The sequence below is a fragment of the Opisthocomus hoazin genome, chromosome 16, assembly GCF_030867145.1.
Source record: "Opisthocomus hoazin isolate bOpiHoa1 chromosome 16, bOpiHoa1.hap1, whole genome shotgun sequence".
Taxonomy (NCBI): Eukaryota; Metazoa; Chordata; class Aves; order Opisthocomiformes; family Opisthocomidae; genus Opisthocomus; species Opisthocomus hoazin.
In genome coordinates this window covers 16,678,639-16,706,020 of record NC_134429.1, presented here as the reverse complement: position 1 = coordinate 16,706,020, position 27,382 = coordinate 16,678,639, and the positions used below count along the sequence as shown (strand labels likewise).

Here is a 27,382-nt window from a genome sequence, read left to right as displayed (position 1 = left end):
AAGGTATTTCCAGTAGAGCAAGAAGCAAGCTGTGCTGTTTCACAAGGTTTTCTTCATGCACAATTCAGGCCTTCAGCGCTCAAGATTCAAAGTGATGTGGTGGAGCCGAGGGCTACCAGCACACAACAGCATGGAGCTGACCCTGGGCACAGGCAGAGAGCCTGACTTGAGCCATGGCATGTGATCCCTGTCCATTACTGCTTTGGCAGGCAAGCACTGAAAAGGACAACTTGTTGAATTAAAGGACCATGCTGACAAAAATCAGCAATAAATGGGCTAAGAATACATTTAAGCTGGAAATGTGCTTGTCAGCCATTTGAAAAGGAAATTTATGGCCCAGGGAATGCAGGGTGGGTTTCTCAGATCAGCAGGCATGATGTGCCTGGGAACACTTCTCAGGTATCCCTGGCTAGAGTGTTTTTTTTCCACCCAACTAAGTCCTGTCTGTTCTGGCGCACTCCTTGATGGGGACTGAAGATGGATGATGTGTCCTTTGGGGAAGTCCCTTTGGGGAAGTCATCTCCTGAGCGGGTTGAGGACAACACAGAAGGAACACAGGATACCATCTTATCACAAGTTTCTGGACAAGAAAACATCATCAGTTCTGCACCATACCATAAGACCCACTTACTGACCAATGGCTCTAGGACAACTGAAGGAGTGGACAGAGCTTTGCAGTCCAGGGAAGGACTCCAGCGGGGACATGGGAGCACCCCTATGGGGTGCCCACAGAAGTTGTTGGCTGGGGAGGTTTAATCAGCTTCCTGCTCTCCTACCTCCTACCTCATTTCTCTTTGTTCGCTGCACACTTCAGTTCTGGGATGTCCCTCTATGAAGGACAATGCATTAAGGCTGAGAAGCTCTTTGCATTCATGCTCTTGGTCCATATACCAGCAGTGAGGTGACTATCTCCATTCCTGCCCTGCCTATCTTGACTTGAGAGTGTTTAACTTCTTCATGTGCCAGTAGCCTGGGGCAATCACCGCCAGTAAGGCTCAGCGAGGCTGCAATGCTAGGAGCCACGCACCGTGGTGGTGTACGCAGCATCAGGGTCATCCTCCAGGATGCGGGAGAGGCCAAAGTCAGACACTTTGCAGACCAGGTTGCTGTTCACCAGGATGTTGCGGGCAGCCAGGTCCCGGTGCACATAGCCCAGGTCAGACAGGTACCTCATGCCTGCTCCAATGCCACGCAACATGCCCACCAGCTGGATGATGGTGAACTGCCCATCGTGTTTCTGGAGAAGAAATAACCCAGAGTTCATTCATGGTTTTCACCCACATCCTACTGATGCTGCTTTCGTTAAACTAACCCCATATTACTTCTCATCTTTGGCTTGGTACTTCCTCTAACCCCAGTGTCTCTCTTTCATCCCCCAGCCCACCTCCTGCCCCCCCAGTGCCCCTGACATGCCGCCAGGCTGGTGCCCCTGTCTTTGCAGAACCACGCCGGGGAGCCGGCCACGATGTCCTGGAGCTGGTGTTGGAGAGGTGCGAGCCCCGAGCACATCGTTCTCACGCAGGGATCGCAGGGGCCGCGAGGCTGAGGAGCAGGAGCCAGCCTGTTCTCCCTTCACTCAGCCCAGCGGGATGTGCAATGAATAAAAATACAAGAGAGCTCCTTACCCTGAGAAAGGTGTCCAGCGAGCCATTCTCCATGTATTCAGTAACAATCATTACCAATTTGCCTGCAGAACACAAGGGACGTCAAGTTAGCAGAGAAGTCACCTTCCTGCAGGAAGCCCAGTGCCAGTCTTTTCCTGGGAGAGACGTGAATGCAGGCCCACAGACCTCCTGCAGCCCCACAGAGCAGTCTCACTCCTGCACCGTGCAGGACGGGCATGACGGTGGCAATGTGGCAATAACCTTGACACTTACCCCTCCTTCCAGGTGCTATTGATGTGGCTAGGTCAGCTTCATTATCCTGCTGAAATCTGCATGCTATTAGCATAATGCTTTGCATCAGAATGTGCCTTTTTGCAGGAAGACTTCAAATTATGATTCACTACAGCCAGCCTTTGAACTAAACACTAAGGATGTCTCCTAATCCAATAACCCTGACCTGGGGCTCACTGTGGAGCAAGGTGGGGAACTGCCACATGGAAAGTTTTTCCTGTAAGAGAAGGCAAGGGGGTGGGATGGAGGGGGTCCCGGGCAAATGGACATCTGACAAGTGAGTACTCGAGGCAGCCAAAGGATGGAGTGCACCCAAAGTGATCCCTGACCACCATCTCCCAGCGTGCCCACAGGGAGATACGTCCCAGCTCTGCCCCACCACCAGGTCCCCACCAGCTACATACTCCTGGTCACCACCCCCTCCAGGTGGATGACATTGGGGTGGTCGAACTGCGCCATGATGCTGGCTTCGCTCAGGAAGTCCCGTCTCTGCTTCTCCGTGTAGCCTGCTTTCAGTGCCTTGATGGCCACGGGAATCTCCCTCTTCCCTGGCAGCTTCAGGCGCCCGTAGCACACCTCTCCAGACTCCCCTGCAAGGCAAGAGAAGGTGAGGGCATGGCGAGCTCCTCAGCTTCTTGCATCGACCCACCAGCACCGTGGATCACCCTGTCTGCCAGCACGCTCAGAGCGTGCTCCAGGCCCTCAGGACCCCTGGACTCTTTGTGCATTGCTGCATCGAGTATGGAAAAGATTGCCCATCTCCAGTTTCAGTGCCACCTCTGGGGACTGGGCAGAAATATCAGAAACCACCTCTCTTTGATGCCTTTTACTGAAGGTGATGGGCCAGGAGTAGTGATTATAGTGGCACTTGCTTCACAACTTTTAATGAACAAATTTGGGAGTCTTGTGGAGCAGCAGGGATGTCTCTCAGCCAGGTTTCCTAACACTTCTTTAGGGTAAGCCCTTGGGCTGCTGCTGGTAAAGTTCCAGCTCTGTCTCGACCTTGTGCTTCCCTGCAAGCCCCTGTTCCTACACAAAAATCCCTTTTGTTCTGAAAATTTACCATTTTTCTTGCAATTTCATTTGCATCTTGTCACCCCAGATGCGTGTTCTGAGGTCTGAAAGAAGGGTGGCTGTGTTGGAGCACCCGCATGGGACAGGCTGAGCCATCTGCTCTGTCAGCCTGAGCCGTCAGTGCCCTGCCAGCTGAACAGAAACTCTCTGCGCTAGGCTGCCTCCAAAGAGCCCATTTCACGCCCAGGGACTCACCAGACCCAATGACCTTCTCAATCTTGATCCGGGAGGCCTCGATTTCACGGGTGAACTCATGCACAGCTTGGCAGGGGTCCTCGTAAGTGTGGGGGTCCACGTAGAACTTGGACTCGGGGAACTTCACTGCCAGGTTTCAAAGGGGAGGGAGGAGATAAGCTCTTTCAGGCAGCCCCGCTAAGAAGTAGGGGCACCCAGCAGCAGATGGGCAGGGGCAGGGCTGCTTGGGTTGACATGCTAAGAGCCACAGAAATTGCAGCCCCAAGGAAGCCCAAGGGACTATGGCATAGCAGTGTCCTCAGAGCAGTCCAGTACCCGGCTGCCCAGGTGCCCTCCAGGTGATTGTGTCCCTCCATCATCCCCACCCCCCTCACTTGTGATGTATTTTCCACTCTTCTGGCCAGCTGCTGTCTGAGATGAATGTGCTGCAGTTCCACCTCAAACTGCACGGCCTTTCAACCCCATTACCAGGATGCCCCTGGGATCAGAGCCCTCACTGAGCTCTCCTAGACACGTTGCTAGAAGCAGGCAGTGGTCAAAACCCTTCCTCCTGGAAACCACAGCAGTTCCAGAGGCTAATGGTCCAGGTCCCTGCCCACCCACAGGGCTAAGGTCCTTCACATCCCAGGGGCAGCAGCAGGGAAGGTCCTACCTTGCCCATTCTGATAATGCATCTTCTCTTCGTCAGAGTCCTGGAAAGCCTTGCTGTACCCGCAGTGCCTGCCACAGGGACACAAGGGTCAGAAGAGGTGCTCCTGTCCCTCAGTCCCACAAGCAGCCCAAAGACAAGGCGGAAAACAGTGTGTGCCACAGCTGTAGGCAGTCCAGGAGGAGCTGGAGCTAACAGTTGTCCCTCCACCAGTTGCATCACTGCTTCTTCCTGGGCCGACACACTGGCCTGGAGCAAGGTATTTTCCAGGTGTTCTCCAAGGCTTGGTAGTGCCAAAAGCTGCAGCCATTTTGTCTTTGGGCAGAAGCATGCCTGGCTTGGCCATGCTGAGACACAGCAGCACATAGTCACTCTTGGACCTTTCTGACAGAGAAGAGCTCTCTCCACTCCTGACCTCCCTCCTAGCTCACCCAGTCAGCCCTCCTAATGGTAGTGGTACTGGTATTGCTATGGCTATGGCTATGGCTATTGCTGTTCAGCCTGCTGGCATGAGGGGATGGACTGGAGATTGGCTTTGCCTCAGGGAAGCTGGAAGCATGGTGACTTCTAAATGAAGTGTCTTGGTTGCTTATTAACCCCTGACCTATGAACGCTCTGGACAAACTGAGAGGAGAAAAGTTGCACCCAAGTTCTCCCATCCCTCCTTCCCTGCAAGTGCAACTCACACTGACCTCCAGAAACCACTTACCTCTTCTTGCAGATTAGGACCACCAGCAGTGCAACGAGGCCAGTGATGAGTGTCAGGCAGATCCAGACAATCGTCATGGTGTCATACCGGAGAGAGACTGGAAGAAGCAGTGTAGGAAGGAGGTGAGATGGAGTGAGGAGAACTCTCTTATGCTCAGAAACTCACCCACCCCACTGGGCTCATGTTCTTCAAAGATAAAGCACCATTCTACATCCAGCCTCTTCTTTGGGGCTCTGCCAGTTTACAGGGACAATTTACACACGGGGAAACCTAGCACTGATCTGGGAAAGCCATAGGCATACAGCAAACCACTGCAGAGGGAAGCCTGGAGCCTCAGGACCTCACCAGGTCTTCCCTGCCCTAACTGTTACGTCCTTCCTCTCTCTTCTTTCTAATGTATAAACACACCTCAGAAGGGCAACCTCAAGCAAGCCCTGTGGGCTGAAACCCCAGGGCACTTGCCTCCAGCACCTCTCCCTGCGTGGCTGAGGCACAATCGCCGCAGACAAGGGCATCGCCACCCCCCATGCTCCCTGCCCCACACTCCCCGCGTCCCACAACTGCACGCACTCACCCGGCTTCCCCGTTTCCACCTCCACAGTCTGACTGAACCTCCCGCAGCCAGCGGAGGTGCGAGCCCGGACCTGGAAAATGTAGCGTGTTGCAGGCTTGAGCCCAGAGATGGTGGCAGTGGTGTCCTTAGATTTCAGAGTCGAATAGCTCTGCATTTCCTTGTCCTGGGGAAAAGCGACACCAAAAACCTTGCCGCGTCAGCACAGCAACCACAAAGACTTCCAAAACCGTCCCTTGTGCAAGGCTGGCTGACAGCAGCAATTGTACCAGCAGGATTTAAACCGAGCCATGCCCCTGTCTGAATCCACCACGCTAGGTTTGGTTTGCGGCAGCCAAGCTCAGCGTTACCTTCTCGTAGTACTTGATCTCGTACTCCAGGATGATGCCGTTGGGCTGGTCTGGCTCTTGCCACAGCAAGGTGACGCTGTTCTGGCCCGTGCTCTCCTGGCGGACCACCACCACCTGGGACGGGGCTGGGGACGCAGACGGCAGCATGTTAGGTCCTGCATGGGTGAGGGCAGCAGGACGTGGCAGCAGGGAAGGGTGGAACCGGAGCCCCATGCAGGACTCCCCGTTTAAACCATGTTTCTTTTTTAATTAAAGTCATGTGGAGAAGAGTGCTGTGAAGGGGCTTGCAAACAGGCTTTTGTTCGCTTCAGCTGACTCAATCTCTTTCCCATAGAGTGAGCAGGCTCTGAGGAGATGAAAAAGGAGGGCACAGTCCCAGCACAGGCAGGAGGGGACACCGGTGCTTCGCTGTGATCTAGAGCCAGAAGGGAGAAGGGGCTGTGGGACTGGAGGTCATGGCAATCCCTAGCAGCGCCCTGACCTCTCCTGCACCACCTGGGGAAGGTGGAGAAGGGAAGGGGGAGAAGGAAAGGGGAGATGATCACCCAGAGGTGATCATCGCCTGGAGGAAGGTGGAGAAGGGAACCACCTGGGGAAGGTGGAGAAGGGAAGGGGGAGAAGGAAAGGGGAGATGATCACCCAGAGGGGTGATCAGGGGCTGAGCATCAGTCTGAAATGTGCCCTGGGGCTGCTCTCCTGTCCTGGAGATGCTCTTGTCCGGGGCTTGTGTTGGGAGCCTGTGGTCCTTGTACCCGCTGTGTCTGAACTGGAGCTGCCACAGCCATAGGAGCCTCTTTTCCCTCTGGGATAATCTCCCCTGGAAGGACCCCAGAGAGTATGGTGGGATGCTGCGATGGCTAGGTACAACCGTTGGGTCCAACTCATGGGAAGGGGTTGGGCACATGTTATGACCAGAGCTACCAGATGGAAAAATGGGATGCGGTGGCTCTGGGGAGGATGGAGCTGCTGTCTGCGGTGGCTGCAGTGCAGGGGTGTCACTGGACCAGCAACAGAGATCAAGAGGCCACAGGGGCTGCAGCAGCAGTGGGGCACCCAGGGAATGAAAGGCAGCAGTTTTAGCTCAGTTCATCTTCAGGCTGGCTCCTCTGAGAAGCAGAAATCACCGCTGGGACACAGAACCTGTGTCCAGTTCTGGGCTCCCCAGTTCAAGAAAGATGAAGAGCTACTGGAGAGAGTCCAGCGGAGGGCTACGAGGATGATGAGGGGACTGGAACATCTCCCCTACGAGGAGAGGTTGAGGGAACTGGGCTTGTTCAGCCTGGAGAAGAGAAGGCTGTGAGAGGACCTTATAAATGCTTACAAATATCTGAAGGGTGGGTGTCAGGAGTATGGGGCCAAGCTCTTTTCAGTGGTGCCCAGTGACAGGACAAGGGGCAACAGGCACAAACTGAAGCACAGGAAGTTCTGTCTGAACATGAGGAAGAACTTCTTCCCTCTGAGGGTGACGGAGCCCTGGAACAGGCTGCCCAGGGAGGTTGTGGAGTCTCCTTCTCTGGAGATATTCCAGACCCGCCTGGACAAGGTCCTGTGCAGCTTGCTGTAGGTGACCCTGCTTCGGCAGGGGGGTTGGACTGGGTGACCCACAGAGGTCCCTTCCAACCCCTACCATTCTGTGATTCTGTGATTCTGTAACCCCGGGGAGGCGCAGGGTGGGATAATGAGAATCAGCTAAACCCCCCAGGACAACTTTGCTGCACCCACTCCTGCCCTGCTCATCCACCCGGGGCTGGGGGGACACGAGTGACCAGCACCCAGCATGGGCAAGCACCCCGAGCAGTGCGGCAGGGACCCCCCCAGCCCCTCCCGGTGAGCAGGGATGCTCTTGGTGTGCAGCAGCTGGAGCACCATGCAGGCACGGCGGATAAACTTCAACCACCACCAAATTCCCAACCCCGCTGGTTTCGCAGCACCTCCTCAGCATCCACTTTCGGGCAGAGAGGCTGAAATGGGAATATTCAGCACTTCCCGCGAGCGTCCCCCTCCGAGGCTGACGCTGCTCAGCTGCGCTTGTGGCGATGACACAGGAGCGAGTCACAGCATCACGGAGTCACAGAATGTTCGGGGTTGGCAGGGACCTCTGTGGGTCACCCAGTGCAACCCCCCTGAGCCATTTCCACGTGTGCTCGGCAGAGGGGTGAAAAGTGCTGCGGGCAGGTATCAGTAACAAAAGGGCCTTCTTCTCGTGCCAGCCACCAGCTAACACAGCGAGGCTCCCCGGGTTGCTCCTGCTGGCACCACCACCATGAGAGCAGAAGGAGCTCAGCATCACGGGAAGTTCCTGTGGGCTCATTTCCAACTGGGAGGGTTGACAAGCAGGGTCTGTCCCAGTCCTGTCCCCTCTGCCCGCAGCTTGCTCCACGGAAAGGGGCTTAGCTGGGCTCTGCTCTGGGGAGACGCCCAGGTGACCCTGGAGCAAGGTCCTGGCCCACCTGGGCTAGAGCATTGCTCAGAAGTATTTCCTGGGAAAAGAGCATTTCACAGCAAGGGATTTGCAAACAGGAGACGTGCACGAGAGAGACACTTCCCAGCAAATGTTGCTGTCACCTGCCAGGGCCTGGCATCGGTGTGAGCTAAGAGCAGAGCACGAACGGCTGCTTGGCCCTTTGGGAAGGGACAGCAGGCTGGAGGAACAGCCTGAAAGATTCGTGCTCCACTTAGTGTTCCTGTCAATAAACAAGTGTTCTCCGTGCCCTCTGTCTCCTGCAGAAAAAGAGCCTCCACCAGCAGCTGCAGGTTGAAGTGGAGGGAAAGGAGGATGAAAAATGATACCATGAACCAGAGAAGGGTAAGAGCTGCCTTGGGCAGCAGCTCGTCTCTAGCTCACCCTGGCTCCCTGAACCCACCTCCAGCAACAGAGAGGACAGGGGTCACATCTCCTGGGGGTCCCATGCCCATCACCAAACCAGCCCTCGGCTGCTAGGGCAGGTTCTGGCTCCTGCAGATACTAGCTGGAGCAACGTCAGAGCAACATCAGCATCACCCACACAGGCAAAGCCTCGCGGGGGGTGTCTGCTCCTCCTACCTGCCTGGTTTGTCGTGATGTTGGCGACCGCAGCTCTCCTGGACTCCAGGCTGAGGTCGGAGACGCCGTTGACGGCCTCCACCCAAAAGGAGTAGTTGGTGTGGGCCAGGAGGTTGGTCACCGTCAGCGCTCCCTGCACCAGGCTCATCTGCTGGGGCACGAAGCGGATCCCGCTGCCGCACGCCTCACACTGGCCAGCGTCCCCCCCGCAGCGCCGGCAGACCACGTTGTAGACGACGTCAGCGCGTCCCCCCTTGTCCAGGGGTGGGCCCCACTCCAGCATCACTGAGGTGCCATTTACACTGGAGATCAGGTTCACAGGAGCAGAGGGGGGGCCTGGAAAAGAAACAAGAGGTTCAGGCAGAGCAGGGGTTGCTGAAGTGTTTTGGGACTGGCAGAGCACGGGAGCAGGGGAGAGATGCGCCTGGGGCAGCATGTACCTGCGCGTACAAATGATGCTCCAGGGAATAACGGGGCTGCCCGCAGCGGGAAACGCTCCAAACAGAAGAGAGAAAAGACACAGACAGGTCTCGGGGTGAAACGCCATGGAGGTAAGATGATCTGGACTGGGGTGCCAAATGCCAGGCAGGCAAGAGCTGATGTTTGTGCTGGGGGAAGCAGGGAGCAATGGGGATGCATGAAGTTTTGAGGGAAGAGCCAAAGTGTTGATGGGCTCAGCAGTGGAGAACTCATCTGAAGGGAAGCGTAGACTCACGTTTCCTGCAGAGACTAAAAATCTTGGGTGGATCTCTCTCTACGAGGAGAGGCTGAGAGAGCTGGGCTTGTTCAGCCTGAAGAAGAGAAGGCTGCAAGGGGACCTTTTAAATGCTTACAAATATCTCAAGGGTGGGTTTCAGGAGGATGGGGCCAAGCTCTTTTCAGTGGTGCCCAGTGACAGGACAAGGGGCAATGGGCACAAACTGAGGCACAGGAAGTTCCGTCTGAACATGAGGAAGAACTTCTTCCCTCTGAGGGTGACGGAGCCCTGGCCCAGGCTGCCCAGGGAGGCTGTGGAGTCTCCTTCTCTGGAGATATTCCAGACCTGCCTGGACAAGGTCCTGTGCAGCCTGCTGTAGGTGACCCTGCTTGGGCAGGAGGGTTGGACTAGATGACCCACAGAGGTCCCTTCCAACCCCTACTATTCTGTGATTCTGATTCTGATATCCCCTAGGGAAACACAAGTCAGATGTTGCTGACCTGTGTTTCACCCCGGCTTCACCTAGGAGCCCCACAACTTTCTGCCCTCCTGGACCATCTACAGAGAGCAGGACTCCTGGGATATTCCTGTCCCCTTTGAATAGCACCGGGACCCTCAAAGCAGGCTATTGCAGAGAGCTGAGCTGAAACCATAGGACAAGCCCTAGTGCCACCGTCCACAGGCAGCGAAGGAGAACACAGCAACACTTGCACTGCCCCGTGGTCCCTCCAGGATCTGACCACCCAGGGCATTTCTGCAACAGAAAGCGGCTGGCTGGTGCCACGTTCTCACCCTGCTCCACTGCAGGAGAGAGCTCCAGGAGGGGAGCGGACTCTGGCCAGGGATGTCTGCAGAGCAGCAGGATGAGGATGAGACACAGGGCAGTGAGGGAGCCCGGCTAAGGGGGTCTCAGCTCACGCGTCGAAGGGAGACCCGGGGCTGCCAGGCTGCTGCAGCGCCTTGGGCAGCACGGACAGAGGCCAGGGAGCCTGCTGGGCTCAGCCAGGGAGCTGCTGCTGTCTGAGGACACGACGCCTGCCCGGCTGCAGCGCGGCCGCGTGCCGGGGGTACTCACGCGTGCAGGCGGCCGAGGGGGGGTCCTGCACCGCCCTGTAGAAGCTGCTGTCGCAGCGGCACACGCGGGCTGCCCGGCTCTCCGAATGGCTGTGCAAGGGGCACTTTGCACACAGCTGGTCCCCGGGGGACGACTTGTAAAATCCCAGCTGGCAGGCTGCAGAGGAGGGAAGGGGCAGAGGTCAGAGGGATGCGCCTAGACGATGAGCATCCCATCACTCGGCGGACCCCACCAGCACAAAGCTGGACCCCAGCTCTCACCCCCATCTCAGTGCATGGGAAACCAGCCCTTCCCAACGCCTGGTCCACCCCCGGCCGTCCAGCTGGAAACCAGGCTCTCTGAAAACTGCTTTTGCCCCTCGCCAGGCTGTACTTACTGGCACGCTGGTACCCGTTCCCCACTGCTTCACAGGCAGACGTGGGTGCCTCTGCTTTTCGTGAGCTGCCTGCAAAGCTCGAGGTGCTCTCCTGGCACCCGTGTCTGCTGCCCAGCGCTCTCCCCGCTGCAGCAACCCCTCTGGGCCACCGCCTGGCCCCGGGGCAGGGAGAGCTGCAAAGATCAAACCGGGCAGCACTGGAGATCACCTTGTTAGCTATGCTAAGAACCAGCATTTATGGGGCGAATTTACGGCACAGTCCTCACTTCACGGTGATGGCCACACTACCCATGCTGGGTGTGCCCAGGTCCCCAGGAGCATCCACGTGGGCAGTTCCAAGCCTTAGAAGCTCCACACCTGGGGCATGCTGCATGTCCCTCTGCAAGCCCCTGCCGTGCTGCTGTACAAAGCAAGGAGTTTCCTTGCACAAAACTAAGGGAAAACACCCTCTCTTGTTTCAATTTGCAGCAAACCGGCAGCCCACGCAGGCTGCCTGGTCTCTGCGGAGGGACAGCGAGGCCAAACGAGCCAGCCTGAGTATTTCCTGACCACGCATCCCGCCTTCCGTGGCTCTGCCTTCTCCTGGGGCTGGGCGGCAGGAGCACACATGCTCGTCCCACGCCGGGGCTGGCATCGCTCTGCTCCGTCCTCCCCCTGCTTCTCCCAGCAGCCCCTCGGGTGAATCATTTGTCACACAAACAAACAGCTCGTCTCTCGTTAGGGAAATCGATTCGCTCAAGAGTGACATGTGGCATGTCAGGTATCTGTCTGGGGGTGGAAGAATCTGTCCTTTCCTGCAGATTTCGATTCCAAGTAAGGAAAAACAGGCCCTGCCTGGGTCCCTGTGTTCATCAAGTACTTCTAGGGCCAGTTCTAGTGATTCAAGCGTTAATCCTGGCTCTGACTCATTTCTGCTTTTCCCTACTGAGGCGGTAATACCTTCATTTTCCCATCTTTACCCCCACTGGCCACTTCTGCTTACTGCCTCAATTTTTGCTTCCAAGCATGTAGAAGGGTTTTGTTTGCAATCCAGCATCCCCGGTGGTCTGGGTCCCTCTATGCTGGCTGTTTGTTCTGCTTCTAGGCACTGATTTGTTTTTTTTATTAATAACACTCTTTCCTTTGCCACAGATATCTTTGTGCTGATTGCTGCCAACTTATTTCACGTCTCACGCTGCACAGTGTACAACGGCCTCTTTATAACTCAGCTGCTTCCAGCGACGGCTGCTGAAGGCCGTGCTCCAGCCACGCGCGTCCCTGGTGGCACGCTGGTCTTGCTTCAGCCTCTGCCACCAGCTTCTGTGGCAGTTTCTCACTGAATGGTCCTTTAAAGACGGGGGAGAAATGCCACCAGCAGGATGCACACATGCTGCCTGTGCCAAAGATGTTGGTATCATCACAGCTTGGTACAGCAGGCTGAAAAAAGCAAAGGCCAGCAGCTCCAGAGTTTATTCCTGAATTCCTGCTCCTCCCCTCCCCAAAGGGAATCAGAGCAAAGAGCAGAAATGCCCAAACTTGGGGTTGCAAGGGAAGGCGGATGTGACCCACGAGGAAACCGCAGGAGCTCGGGGCTGGCTTTGCTCCCCAGCTCTTTCGACACCCTTCACCTCCTCGAGGGCATCAGAAGAAGAGAGAAAACATGGGAGGCAGAGCTGGGAGAGGAGGTTTGCTGTCCCCAGCCAGCCGTTCCAAGGACGTCTGCCAGGCTCTGGTGCTGGCTGCTCCTTGCTATGCCATGCACCAAGAGAGCCAGGGACTCTGTGCCTTTACTGGATGTCCTCTGCCTGATGCTGCAACGCCCTCCAGTCCGCAACCCCTTCTTTTAGGGTGTAAGACTGAGACAAGTGCTGTTATACCTGTTCTCCAGTGGGGACAAATTTGAGAGGTAGCCAGCTTGGGGAAAAAAAACAAACCCAACCAAATCTCTAAGAAATAAAAATTCCCAGTTTTTCTGTATAAGAAAGGATGAAGACACAACATCAGCACAGCCCACCAGACAGGAACCCAGCAATGAGACAGCCCCACAGTCCATGCTGGGCAGCGTGCAAGTCAGGATTTGCTGCCTTCAACTTGGACCTGCAAACCACCGCCATCTCTACCCATGCAGCAGCCAGCATCCAAGGACTCTTGATTCCAGAGGCACTGGAGTGGTTCAGCCCACCAATATTGAATTAAGGGCAGAGAAATCAGTGCTACATCAGGTATGGAGAGACAGGCCAGCAGGAAGGACGGGAACGCGAAGCGCAGCAGATTTGCGCCAAGCAATCGTAATCACTTAGCATTTAATGCTGTAAAAAAATGTTAATTACCTGTAGCAATGACTCACAATTATTTTAGATGCACTCAGGGGGAAAATTATCCTAAATGACAAATTACAGGTAAATTTGTGCACCAGGGCAGAGCCGTTGAGAGCCACCTCCTGGCACCTGGACAGCACGAGCACGTGAGGAGGCCTGGAGAGCAACTGGGGCTGGGACAGGCTCTGCTCTGGATGGGGCTACGCACCTCTGTGTGTCTCTGTGCTTGCTGTAGATGCAAGCGGGACACACGTGCAAAGCCTTGCGCAGACAAGGGAGACAAGGTACCAGCTTGGAACCTGCACAAGATACGAAATCCCCACAATACAGGACGACAGGCAAGTCCCGCTCTGGACTGCCAGGCCAATGACACGTGGAAGACCGGGACATCCCGTGTTAGCTCCAGTAAGAGCAAACCAGCAGAGAAGTGGCCAGCAAGAAAAATTCAATCAATCACATGCACCAGGTCTAAAATGTACAAGGCTCCACAGCCGTGGTTGTAACACACACTGAAGCCACCCAAATCTGAAGCCACCCACCAACGAGGTGCAGGACCCTGTCCTGCTGTCTTCACTGCGACCAGCTACTGCCTTCTGCCAGAAGTGCCCCCCCAGGAGCCTTGCAGAAGGTGGGGCTTTCTTGTGGTTTTTTTTTTTTAATTTTATGCAGTAGATGCCCTTGATCTGTGTCTGAGGATCTCGGGTCTTGTCTCTTTGTGGACTACCAGAAGTCCTGCGACTGGTGTCCTCCTCCTGTCCCCATTGCCATTCCCCCTGCAAATCCAGCCAAGGCTGCCTGTCCTCGCAGTTTTGTCTCACGGTGTGGTTTCAGAACGCGCATGGGACAGCAGCAGACCTTCACCTGCTGCCCAGATCAAGACCTGCACATCTACGCTGGGCTTGCAGCCCAGACACCTGGTTAGCCCCGGTGTCACAAGCAGAGCCTACAAGAAATGACACTAAACCTGTGCTTGGCAAAGCACATCTCCAGACCTCTGTCACATAGGTGAGTCCTCATTACCACCCCAGCCTGTTGGGGTCAACACCATGGGGCTGCCGTTGATCCCCCCTGCTGCGCAGCACATCGTGCCTGCTTCTCCCAGCCCACCATCCCCACTCTGTCATGCATCACCTGCCCAAGGGACCCGGAGCAGCAGGCTTGTCTCAGAAACAGCGAGCATGGGGAGGGCTCTGCCAGCCATCTGTAGTTCGGTCCATTTGTTTCCCTCACTCTCTGTCCTCTGGGAATGGAACAACATCTGCTAATAAGCTGGCAGTGCTCTGGAGATGATAGATGAACCTGTCGAGGATGCGCTAGCTGGGAATGAGCTGCTCTTCTCACTCCGAAGTCACCGTCTGGGACTAATGCTCTGCAGGTGGCACAGGTGGGACCACCAAGGGCTTCTTTGGTGGGGCTGCAAATGCGTGCATTGACCCCATTTCACTCCTCCGTGGCTCCATTTCCAGCCCAGAAGTTTTGGGCAGGGCAACAGCACAGCTGGGAGGGTGCCATGGGGCAGCTCTGTGGCACCAGTGCCATCAGTTGCCCCTTTCCCTGACCCTGCAACAAAACTGGGCACCAGCAACCACCAGAAGAGCAGCCATGTACCTCCCTTTGGCAGTGCTGGGAAGAGATAGAGATGGAAATATGGGTGTCATAGCCCCTGTGACAGCCAGAGACAGGCACCAGGCCCAGAACCCTCCGGGTGGCAGGAGAAGCTAGCACAGAAAATCCCAGCTCCTTTCAACCCAGCTTCAGCATGATGCCTCCAGTCTCGGCTCCCACAAGACAGACACTGAAGCAGCAGCATGTTGCTCACATCCGTGTCTTAAACAGAGGCATCCACCTCATTGTCCCAAACCTTGTGTTTTCGCAAGGCTGGGCTCCCCTTTTCCTGCAATCCCAGGTCAGCCCAGGCTCTGTCCCCACGTTGGTCAGTGGTCTGGAGGGGGTTTTGGGGGCTGGCTGGCCTGGCTTTCTCGGACAAACTCCTGGTCCTTAGACCATGCATCGCCGCAGACCTCCGCTGATGCTCCGTGCATCCTTTGTGTGCTGCTTGCCCCCGTACTGTCTCACAGCCCCGATCACTGCCTTACCTCTAGCCCCTGAGCACCACCTTACAGCCCTTCACACAGCCCAGTTCCCACCTTGCAGCCTCTTTGCACAGCTCACAACCCTTCCACCCCCAACACTACCTTACAACACCACTCCACGTGCCTGAAGTCGTCTCATATCACCCCAGACTCCCCCTCACATCACCTCCCTGCTGCTTGGCCCTTCTTCCCGCAGCTCACACCATCTCACGCTCCTTCACACCCCCGAAGGCTGCAGAGAGAGGAACACAGGGAGTTCTCACCCATGAAGATTTTGCAAAGTTAGCAAAACCCTACGCATCAGGCTGTGAGCAAATGGCAAGTGCAGCAAAAGGCAGCCTGCACAGATTCTTGCTCAACACCCATACTTCATGGCCACCAGGACAAGTTGTATAAGGAGGGACCTGCTCTTCCAAGTGGAGTAATTCCATTTGTAGTGCTGGGCAAACTGGAACCATGGTGGTCCAGACTGGGTAGCTCCTAAACTGGACGTGGGCATGGTGCTGCCATAGAATCACAGAATCACAGAATGGTAGGGGTTGGAAGGGACCTCTGTGGGTCATCTAGTCCAACCCTCCTGCTGAAGCAGGGTCACCTACAGTAGCACTGTCAGAAACACCCTGACTCTGCCCTGCTCTTCTTCCCTACATCATTTTTTTTTTTTTTAATTAAAAAAAAAAGAGAGAAAAAAGCAGGAAACATCCACATCCCAGTTTGCTGCGAGCACTGCTCTGCTGCCTGGTGCAGACGTCCTTCTGCGGGACCAAGCTGAGGTTACCCCACGCAGCCTTACGTCGGTGAGACTGCCTGGCGCGCTCTCGGAGCAAAGGCTTTTTTATAAAGTTTATCTGGGGAAATGCTACAGCTTGCAGGAGTCAGATGGGAACAGGCAGTCTAATGCTAGAATTAGAAAAAAGCTGTTTCCAAAACTCTGTCTTGTCAGAGGGTTTTAGACAGAACTATCTGAGGCTTCTGAAAAAACACAGTTTTCACCAGACCGAAAAAAAAAAAACCAGAAAACGCTGTGTTCGGGAAGGAGCGAGGCCGAGCGGGAGCCACCGCTGCAGGTGACAGTGCTGGAGGTAACCCTGCGTCCCTGCCGCAAGGCTTCAGCCAGCAAAGGCGTGTAAATGAAGAAAGGACAGACAAAACACCAAGAACTCGACCCCAGCCCCCGCGAGAACCCGTACGCAGCTTTGGAGGGTCTGCGAGCCCTCTCAGCAGACGCATTTCACAGAATCACAGAATGGTCGGGGTTGGAAGGGACCTCTGTGGGTCATCTAGTCCAACCCCCTGCTGAAGCAGGGTCACCTACAGTAGGTTGTAGAGGACCTTGTCCAGGCGGGTCCTCTGTATAGCGACAGATAAACGCAGGGGCAGAGCTTTAACACAAGGGTGCCCAGCACTGCCGCAGAAGCAAGGGAAGAGCACTGCAGGGGCCAGCGCAGCCCTCGCCCTCGCACAGCTGAGCACCACCAGATTTGAATCCCTTCCACCTTCACGGGGAAGTGTCAGCAGCAGCATCTTGTTTTCAGGAAGGGGAAGAAGTCACCCCGCAAGCAGCAGTGACATGGGTGGGATCTGGATCTCACGCCAAGTACAGAACAGGGTTTTGGCAGAGTCCTGCTGCTCTGTGGGGATGAGGAGCATCTTCCCCATGCGAGGCAATCACACCGAGCCTCCCAAGACGCTGGTAGTGAATTGAAGGTCCCCATCCTCCCATTGCACTGCACCATCTCCAGTGTAAGTACTGGTGCAAAATTCCAGGTCCTTCCTGCAGACTTTTCCCAAACTCCCCAACAGCTTCCCAGGCACCTGCACCTGTTAATCCAGCGCAACCGCCTGTGGTCATGACCTGAGCCTGGCCAAATTCTGTGGAAAAGAAGAGCTCAGGTTAAGAAAAAACACATTCCAAAGCTGGTAAAGATCTCTGAGTGTTGCCAGATCCGGCCATCGCAGTCCAGCTGCTTTTTGGCACTTCTGCTAGGGACTGCAGAGACCTACCAAGCACAAATGAAATGTGTTTCATCCCCATCAATTCCCTGAACTCCAGACTACTATCATTTTCACCCTTCATCTGTGTCAGCAGCTAAAAACAGCAAACTCCAAGGAAAAGTGGCAAACAATAAAATATTCAGCCAGGGACAAAACCCATACTGATCTGTTTGTGGGTAAGGGAAGCTCTGCAATCATCTCTGCCCTTTTTGTTCGTTCCTAACCAGAAGGAAAATAAATGGTTTTACATGCTGGGAGGGATGCTGCGTTTTGTTTTCCTAGCACATGCAAATGACCACTTGTTTGAGTGAAGGTGCTGGAGATACTCAGACCACCTTGCCCTGCACCCTGCCCTCCCCAGCATGCTCACTGTGCTAAATTATCTACGCACACACAGCAGCCCTGGGATCCACACAGACTAATTCGCAGCCAGGTCGTGGACTATAAGCTGAAAGCCCTAGTATGAGACAAGTGCGAATCCCAGGATCCCAGCAGCACCCGTGGAAGGGGCCTCCAGTGCTTGGACCAGTCTCCTGACAGCGCTGGGATTATCCCCAAAACTACATCAGGGTGGTCACAGCTGTGTTTAGATTAGTCTCAGAAATCCCCAAGGAAGGGCATCCTGCTGCCTCCCGGTGATCCGTCCCAGGGCTGGATAATCCTCCGGGAGAAGACGTTTTTCCTAACGTCCAGCTCAAACTGCGCAAGAAATTTGTGCCTCTGACCCTTCTTTTTTGCAGCTTGTTCCCATCTGAAGTCTGATGCCTGAATCCTGAACAGTCCTAGCTCATGTGATTTGGAAAACAAACTGTTGTTTTTGTGGGGTTTTTTTTTTTTTTAGGGTACAGGGATTTGCATGGGAGAAACAGAAGGCAATGCAATCTTAGGAGCTGGTGTTGCCTGTATTTTACAAAGCAGCTGAGTGGCTTGCAAACCAGCAATGAGTTTCTTTGATTTTCTTGCCTGGCATCACTGGAAGGACATTTGCATAACTCCCACAGCTCGTCTTTGAAACTTTCACTGCTCCTGACCTTGAAAGGTTTATTTTGGCACGCTCACGGCAGAACCCCTCTGCAGTGGGCACCCAGGGCATTGGTGCAGCTCTGGGTACCACAGCCTGGTACCCTGCCAGCAGGCACGCGAGACCCTGAGCAGGCATCGCTGTGGTGCAACACAGCCACCAAGCTTGCGGCTCCGACCTGGCACGTGTGTGCTGGGACTTGTGTGGAAAGTCTCCTTGAAATCCACACCCATTTGCGAAGAAAAGCAAAACATATTCCCATGTGTTTGTCTGGAGTCGCAGTGACAGGGTATTTTGATGCACACTCATCTGTTGCCTTGCTATATGGCACATACACTTCCAGACAGGTCCTAGGGGAGGTGGAGCCCAGCCTGGTAATGGGTGCCCTGAAATCCCAGGTTTGCTGGTTGACAGAGGCATGTGTGACCCCAGGCACAGTTTTGGGGGCCTCACGTAGCTCAGAGACAGGAAAAAGGGCTTCTGCTTGGAGTGAGCCCAGAAAGACCAGTGTCCTGTTTACAGTAGGGCAGCCTGTATGGGCTGTTTCACGCTAAAACACAGCACAAGGAGCTCACGGTTGCTGTGGGATGTGCTCTTGGGCTATGAGGATGAGGAGGGGACAGGAGCATCTGTCCTGTGAGGAAAGGCTGAGGGAGCTGTGCTTATTCAGCCTGGAGAAGAGAAGGCTGAGAGGGCACCTTAGAAATGCCTTTAAATATCTGCAGGGTGGGTGTCAGGAGGATGGGGCCAGACTCTGTTCAGTGGTGCCCAGCAACAGGACAAGGGGCAACGGGCACAAACTGAAGCAGAGGAAGCTCCAGCTGAACCCAAGGAAGAACTTCTTCCCTCTGAGGGTGACGGATCCCTGGCCCAGGCTGCCCAGGGAGGCTGTGGAGTCTCCTTCTCTGGAGATATTCCAGAACCACCTGGACGTGGTGCTGTGCAGCCTGCTCTGGGTGACCCTGCTTCGGCAGGAGGTGGGACTGGGTGACCCACAGAGGTCCCTTCCAACCCCTGCCATTCTGTGATTCTGTGATTCTGTGATTGTCATACAGGTGGGGAAAAAATCACTGTTAGCAGAAAAAGCGCAGAGAAGCCTGAGGTTTCTCAGAACATCTCTGACTTGGAAAGGGATAAGGAGTCTGGGGAGAGAAGGGAACAGAGCAAGGATCTGATGGGCTCCCTTAACCCACTAGCATATCTTTCCTTCACCCTGCATGCTTCTCCACCCCTTCTGCACTGAAGGTAGGGAGCACAGGCTGTGGTCTCCCTGGGTAGGCATCCAGGGACATGCAGCATCCCCCACCTCGAGTGCACTGGCCAAAGAGGTCCATCCCCCAAGCCCAAGGAGAGCAGGTCGCATGCCTCTACCTTTCCTCCCCTTCCAGCACCAGCATCTGGACCACATCTGCTCACACAGCTGCAAAGGTTTGCTGCCGTGGCCACAGGTCATTGCCCAGCCCAGCCCAGCTGGAGCCCACGTCTCTGACCTGGCTCCCCCTGCCAACGCCTTCGCCTGTGTCATTTTGTCCCCTGGCGTGTCTAGAGCTTACCCTGACCCTGCATGGCTAGGGCTGTGCCCACCAGCAGGGTACTTGGGTGATGGGGTGCAGCTGGATGGGGCTTCCCCTCCTCCCACACCATAAAGCTCTGCTTCCCCCTCCCCCCACCAGCTGGAAAGTCAGTCTCCACCGACTTTCCTCATACAGGTCCACGGATGCAAAACTGTATCCACAAGCACGTAATTACCAAGCTGGGTATTTTCTCCTCTTAATTAGCAATGCCGTGGTGCTTTAATTGCTCCATTAAAGTTGCCCACAAGGAAGGTTTAAGGTACATTAAATCTGCTGATTGGCTCATCGGCATGAATCCCACCAACTGGAAAAAAATTAACCGCCTTCCAGATTGCTAACCAGGCTCTCCAGATCCATTTCCATCAGCCGCGTGCCACAGAAGCCATGAGAGAGCCCAGCAGCAGAGGAGGTTGTCCGTGAGGGGCCAGCAGTCCTGCTCCTATTCCTGTCCCTCCTCAGTTTGGGAGCTGGAGGGGAAAGGGTCCCGGCAGTGACCCCCTCTCTTCTCCTTGTCCAGAGGACGCAGGCCATTTCTTCAGCTTAAGCAGAGCTACCTCAGGACCAGACCCTCGTTCAGCCACACGCATCAGCCCTCAGTTTGGTAGCTGTTCTCACTCAGCCCTGGCAGGCTACAAGACCCGTCCTCATGTGCAAATGGGCTGATGGAGCAGAAATTGCTGAACTGCTGCTCCCTCATCTCTGTTTTCCAGCCGCAGGCAATAGCAAAGCTGAAGACCCTGAGCACCACAGAGGGAAAGCAGCCAGAGCAATCAGGACACCCAGAGGTTAAGAACGGTCCCAAACTTTTGACAAAAATGTCTGAACAGTGAATCCCACTCCTGAAACGCATGGATATACCACAAAGATGCTCTTTGGGAATTGCATTTCTGCCAAAGGCTCACCCACCTGCTCTGACGGTAGGGAAGGGGGCCTGTCCCTTCTGTTTTACCCTTTTTCATTTGTTCATTAAAGATAAAGCTCCCTGGGAGATTCTTCCCTCCTGGAGGTCTCTGTGGCTGGCGGCTGGCTGGCTGAGCTTGTGCCAGCTCCCAGAGAGCAGCACCATGATCCATCGCCGTGGCACTGCTACTGATGGTCCAAACCGACTCTCTGCATAAGTACAACTCGCGATCAGCTAAATATAGATCTTAGCCCAGCTCTCCAGTTTTGCTCACTGATAGCTGGTGGCAGGCGCAGCCCGAGGACTAATTCAGATCCGCCCCAAAAGGCTGACCCCAATGCAAGGGCAACAGACCCAAAGCCTTGGCCTCTCCGGAGCCCAGCAGCCCTCCCCAGAGAAGGGCTGGCCAGGGCTGGTACGAGGGGTGTGGGTGAAGAGCCACTGCCCTCACCTGCCTGAGCCTCCCTGTCCACCTCTCCCTCCATCCCCAGGACGTGGTACGCACGTCGCAGCTCTCAGCCTCACGGCTGTTTGAGGAGGTGACTTGTGGGTTTCTTCCCTTCCCACAGAAGCAGACCCAGGGTTAAAGTGCTTCCCTTTCTCATTCCTCTAATTGTACCGACCTTACTGAAATGGGTCTCTATTTGCCCTGTACAGGAGCTGCATATAAATAAGGTGAATTATGCTGATTGTTTTCTTATCTGATAAATTGCTGGGACAGACCCTTTTCACTTACGCTATTGCTTATTCTGCTATTTAGGCAGAGCAGTTGCTATTTGCTGTGTATAAGTGATACTAACTTGCCTTGCTGTGGACTGATACGTTTCAAGGAGGAAAGAGCAGCACGTCCGAGACTGGCTGTGGATGGTGGGGGATGCGGGGAGCAAAGTCCTTCAGAGCCTTGAAACCGGAGGGGAAAAGCGAGAGGGACAGCAGGGCTGTGTTGCCCTGGGAGAGAGACCCCAAGGGGTTTCACCCTTGGGGTGGCTGTGGCAGAAGATGCCACAGGACTAGAAGCTGGGAATTTCAGGAGCCAGCACGCCCCAGAACAACAGCAGCAACTGTGGTAATTCATGCTTAAGCCCAGTCTCTGCCCAGTAAGGCACTGCAGCATCTGTGCCCAGCCACTGCTGGAAAAGAGGGTCCTGTGCCTCTGAGGTAAATGAAGCAGATACATGAGGCACAGACGAAGGGTGGGTGTCAGGAGGATGGGGCCAAGCTCTTTTCAGTGGTGCCCAGTGACAGGACAAGGGGCAATGGGCACAAACTGAGGCACAGGAAGTTCCGTCTGAACATGAGGAAGAACTTCTTCCCTCTGAGGGTGACGGAGCACTGGCCCAGGCTGCCCAGGGAGGTTGTGGAGTCTCCTTCTCTGGAGATATTCAAGACCTGCCTGGACAAGTTCCTGTGCAGCCTGCTGTAGGTGACCCTGCTTCGGCAGGAGGGTTGGACTAGATGACCCACAGAGGTCCCTTCCAACACCTACTATTCTGTGATTCTGTGATTCTGTGAAGGGACAAATGTCTTGTGCAATGCAGGGCTGTGACACGTCTGATGCCAGGCTGGCTGGCATCCTTAGCATGGTCCTGACCCCGGTGCCACTGGGCTGAGATCTGCCCTCCCCGTCCCGGTTTCAGCTGGGATAGAGTTAATTTTCTCTCCAGCAGCTGCTGTGTTTTGGATTTAGTATGAGAAGCATGTTGATAACTCTGATATTTTCAGTTGTTGCTATGAAATCAGTTACTTTCTCCCGTTTCTCATATTTAGCTGATGAGCAGGTGTGTGCAGGAGCTGGGAGGGAGCACAGCCAGACAGGGAGCCGAGCTGGCCACTGGAAATATTCCATACCACAGACATCACGCTCAGTTTATGAAGGGTGGTTGGCCGGGGGGCAGGAGGCTACTTGCTCTGCACTTTTCCATGAGTTCAAATCCTCTCTGTTCGAGAGTCTGAACTTTTTTGGGAAATTCATGAATTCAGCGTTCTGCAGTTGTTGCTCAGGGACTGGCAGCAAATCAGTTGTCATGTGGTGAGAAAAATGGTATTTTATATAGTTTGGTTTGCATATGCATTATTATCATTGCTATTATCAGTAGTAGTACTAGTATTTACTTAGTTGTCATATTAAACTGTCTTTATCTCAACCCACAAGTTTCCCCTGTTGTCCATTTTGCCTCCCCATCCTGCTGGGGAGGACAGGGAGGGGTGAGCGAGCAGCTGTCTAGTGCTTAGCTGCCGGTTAAACTACGACACCCTTGATCCCAAGGAAACTGCCCCTCACATCCTTATCGCAAACTCCAGGACATCACAACAAGATGAAAGGTGTGGATCCCACCAGGGTAAGCACAAGGGGTCAGAGATCCCAGCCACCACCCTCCTGCCCAAAGCGGCACCCAAGGTGGTGGCTGAGAGTAAAGAAGACAAGAGGCAGAGAAGTTCCCCAGGTTCCTACACATCCTCCACCACGTCCCACCTCCCACCATCCTTCCCAAGCTCTGTAGCACAGCCTTCCTTCTCCTCCGAATGGCTGGGAACAGCTTTGGCCATGATCTGGTTTCCTGAGCTGTCTTCCATCACTCCAGCAGGTCCTTAGAAAAATGAACGTTAAAGAGGAGGGGGAGAAACCTCCGCAGTTCAAACATCTTTAGCTTTGACAAATAAGGCGTCTGGCTGTGAAAGGCGAAAGGAAATTAATTTGGAATCACATTTTAAACACTGCCATAGAGGCAAAGTATCTACTCTCTAATATTTCTCCCCCCAAGCAAAAAATGAATTTCCCTGATATTTATAGAAAGATTATTAGGGCCTCAAGGAGTGATTTATATCATCTCATCCCTGTGATGGAGAATGAAAAATTGCTGGGGCGACAGCCACTGGAATCATGCTTTTGTCCGCCTGACAATTAAAACGGCTAATTTCCAACTCCGACAGATCCGCTGGGGTTATAAATCATTCTGGAAAGGCACTTTTCACTGTGAAAAATGAACTCTGCCCCAATCAAGCATGAGAAGTTTAGATCAGAGATTTGCATCTGTTTACTTTCCTGTGTAAATATACCTCCTCCGGCTCCGGATTGCAGGAGGGGAATACAGGGAAGGGGTGCTTGGCCCTTCTGAACCAACCCCCCAGCTTGCAGCTCCTTGCAGTCGTGGGGCTGGGACCTAGCCGTTGAGGCAGCCAGCATCGGTGCCCCCCCCAGAGCAGCACGCCTCTGCACCCACTCTTCAACTTGAGAGCAGACGACCCTTTCTGAATTATCAGACCTATCCCAGGATGACTTTCCAATCAGTGGTCGCAGACAGGAGCTTTGGATAGAAGTGTTTATTCTGCCCGTCCTTCCCACTCTGTGTAGCTGGGGACCCGCCGGGGCCGGCACAGGGTCCCAGCAGCACCTGGATCTGTTCCAGTCCGGCGCTGGACGTCCTAACCTTGCATCAAAGTCTCCCTAAGACAAACGCTCCACTTGACTTTTCCACCAAACTCAAACAAAAGCCCCGCACTCTCATTTGCAGAGGCGGCACGCTGCTCCCCTAAATACCTCCCACAAAGAAACCGAGAGCAAACAAATCCGCGCGGAGGGCTCTCACGGGGACCCCCGAGCACCGTGCTCTGTACACACACACCCCCGTGCCTGGCGCACGTGCTGGTCACCGTGCCTCCTTATCGCAGTTTGTACAGTCTGCAGCTCGCGGTCTGCCCACCGGCACAGAGGGCCCCCGGGAAGGCTCTCCGCACCCCCGAAAAGCAGGGCTCTGCTGCAGCCCCGGGAGGGCTGACGGATGGACGCGATAACCTTGTTTCGTAAAGGCTCGGTGTTTTAGTTTTTGTTTTCCTCACTTTCAAACCCCCTGGCAGAGGGAAGTGAGCGGTGAGGCATTCTGGAGAGGCCAAGCTGTGCCTTGCTGGAGTGCACCAGTAGACATCTCAGCATCAGCCAGAGGTGCTGTGGGCACCAGGCTGGGACCTCTGGGCCACGCGCTCTGTGGTAGGGAAAGATGGAGCCAGGGCAGCCCCTGTCCTGATGACAGACTCCATGGCAAAGCCAGTCCCCATCCCAAAGCCTGTGCACCAGGACCTGACACAGCCAGGCTCACAGCATCTCCCAGGGAGCCTGCCAGTGGTGCCAGTGACACATTTTGTAAGCATGAAGCTGGTCAACAAAGGCTTGGGTAGCCCTTGGCCTCCACAGAAGTGACCCTTCCAAGTTTTTGTGAGCAACCTCCCATCCTCAGCCCTTCCCCAAAGAAGCAAGAGCCCCTTGCAGCCATCCCTCCCCTTGCAGGCACCGCTAGCAAGCAGCAGGGACTCACCCGTGCAGGAATCCCGCTGCTCTTCGTAGCCAGCACTGCACACGCACTTCCCAATGGGCACCAGCCACTCTCCCTCGGCACTGCAGTACATTTTGGGGGTGTCCCTCTCCTCCGAATGGCCTACGCACTCTCCTCGCACTTCCACCAGGGAGGACGAGTCTGCCCCAGTCACAGCCTCGGAGAAGGACGCCAAGTTCCTCACCATGGCCGGGCACTTCTTGTAGTACACTCGCACCGAAACGATGGCGATGCAGGCACCTATGTCCTGGAAGGCCAAGTAGAAACCCCTCTTGCTCAATGGCCCCACGCCCCGCACCTCCGTGTTCAGCTTCAGGCGCCTCACCCCCAGGTCCACGTTGGTGAAGCTCTCATCAGCTGCGATGGTGTCAATCTTCATAAACTGGCTCTCCCGGGTGCTGGTGCCCAGGTCCCGGTCGGACTCCATGTAGTAGAGGTTGAAAGTCTCCTTGCAGGTGCCCAGCACGCCCGGCATGCTGTTACAGTCCCGCAGCGTGAATTTAATCTCTGCATAGACCCGCCGCGCACCGTCCCGTTGGACCCAGTTGGTCCGCAGCCAGTTGTTCTGGTTGGGAGTCATGACATTACAGACCTGGTAGGTGTGGATGGGGCTGAAAAACTCATCCATTTCATTGATTGAATCCCACTGCGGGACAGACACAGAACAGGTCATTCCAGATGTCCCCAGGCACCGGGAGAGCACGAGGCATGCAGGAGTCTGTGCCATCACCCACCCCGGGATGAACTCCCTCTGCTCCTGCAGCTGCATCTGGACGAGAGATCACTGCTGCCATGGGCCCAAGGAAAATGAGGATGAACAGACTTTACCCAGCACTAATTTGGGCAGTAACTGTCACAGCCCACCTTGATGTAGAGCTGGGTGAAGTGCACCCCTGTTCCCAGACGGGAATGCTCGCACGAGTCTGATGGGATGGCAGAAACTGATGGCAGTGTGTGTTTGGGAGGGCTCCAACCCCCCCAGACCATGTCTGCGAGTCCCTTGGTGCTCAGCCTGCCATTTGCAGCAGCAGCAGGAAGGCTCTTGCGTGGTGCTCACCTGGGTGTCCTCTGGCTCATGCGAGCTCCATGCACAAACAGAACAGATGGAGAATGAGTTTCGGGGTGCACACCACAGGGTGATGGGGAAGCATGCAGTGAACATGGGACTTCCAGGAAGAAACGAGGGTCCATGGGAGCTCAAAGCCCCCTTCTTCCCAGGCAAGGTGAGGCCAGTGTGGTTCCTCGGTTTGAGCCCACAGTGCTCAGCCCATTTGAGAGGCTGGACTGGGGGCTGGCCCTGGGAACCCAGGGGCTGACAGCTTGATAGCTCTGGGGTTACAACTCAGTGTAGCAGTGGCAGCAGGGTGAGCTTGAGGAGGAGATGCCGTGCAAAAGCAAGTTGCAGCAAGCGGGATTGCAGTGGATGGGTGGTCTGGGTGAGTTTAGAGGGACAGGGACATTTTTGTCATTCAAGGGAGGGATGCTAAGTGATTTTGACTGATGAGAAATGAGAAGTAGTAAGATTTTGGATACAAATGAGCTCCATAGCTGAGGGACAAGTTAATTTAGTTGTTGGGGGCTACAGGACACTTCTGGGGTCTCACTCTTGCCTCATGTGCCTCTCTCTCCACCCTCTCCAACTCCACCAACCTCTCACCAGGAACCACAGACCTTCCCTTCTCTGGGGGCTTCCCACCACCTATTCAGCTGACATCCCTGTCCAAAGCAGGCACCCCAATCACATCCCTCATGGACAGGTCTGTGACCTTTGAATACTTTTTATGGGAGCAGCAGGAGGAGGAAGAGGAGCAAAGGAGGACTTCAACCCTTAAGCAACAGGCTTTGAAGACACCTGAGTCCCACCACCGTGCCCAAGCCCAGTGGTGAGGGGCGGCCCTGGACGCAACCCTGCAGAAGCTGGGGCAGGGGCTGGCACCCCTGCAGCACTTGCTGCTCGGCCAACCAAACTGTCTCTCTCCACAGCCTCAGCACCCCCCTGCCTGCACCTTCCCGGGGCTGCCGGCTCTGCCTGCACCGACGAAGGCAGCTGACAGGCAGCAGCCCCCACCTCGGCACTGTGCGTGCCCTGCCTGCCTGTGTGCAGTCTGGGGGGCTGGGGGGCCCGAGGAAAGCTCCAGCAGTGCTGCACAGAGCAGGAAAAAAAATCTTTTAAGCAGCATTGCTAGTAGACTAAAACAAATCTTCAGGCTTGCTCTTGCAAAATTGGTGTTTTCTTATGCGAGTGGTAATCCGTGTTTCATCACAGACTCAGAACCAACAGCAGGCCAGAGAGAAGGAGCCTGATGCTCAGCTCAGAGGGGGTGAGCCTGAAGACTTCACCCACTTTCACCATGGGACCTGACGAGGGTGCGGATCTGCTGGGACAGGCACTTGACAGCCTCGTTACATGGCCACCAGCACTGCAGGGACAGGTCACGGCTAGCGGAGGGCATCACACCTCCAGAGCATGAGAGATATTGGAAAGAGAACATCAGTGATATCGGTGAGGCAGCCTGCTCCGTGCTCCCCTCTCGGATGG

The 27,382-nt window shown here is 55.0% G+C and overlaps 1 protein-coding gene across 1 annotated transcript in view; it reads right to left on the bottom strand.

The window, feature by feature from the left end:
- The window catches only part of EPHA8 (EPH receptor A8), a 52,984-nt gene that overhangs the window by 5,091 nt on the left and 20,511 nt on the right, over positions 1-27,382 (bottom strand). Inside the window, exons 3-13 of the mRNA XM_075437273.1 lie at positions 24,826-25,489; positions 10,259-10,414; positions 8,487-8,822; positions 5,444-5,568; positions 5,097-5,259; positions 4,523-4,619; positions 3,817-3,884; positions 3,165-3,290; positions 2,300-2,485; positions 1,626-1,687; positions 1,028-1,237 (exon numbers count right to left, since the gene is read on the bottom strand). Coding sequence (XP_075293388.1) covers positions 1,028-1,237; positions 1,626-1,687; positions 2,300-2,485; positions 3,165-3,290; positions 3,817-3,884; positions 4,523-4,619; positions 5,097-5,259; positions 5,444-5,568; positions 8,487-8,822; positions 10,259-10,414; positions 24,826-25,489 — 2,193 coding nt within the window. The remainder of the gene's footprint in view (positions 1-1,027; positions 1,238-1,625; positions 1,688-2,299; positions 2,486-3,164; positions 3,291-3,816; positions 3,885-4,522; positions 4,620-5,096; positions 5,260-5,443; positions 5,569-8,486; positions 8,823-10,258; positions 10,415-24,825; positions 25,490-27,382) is intronic.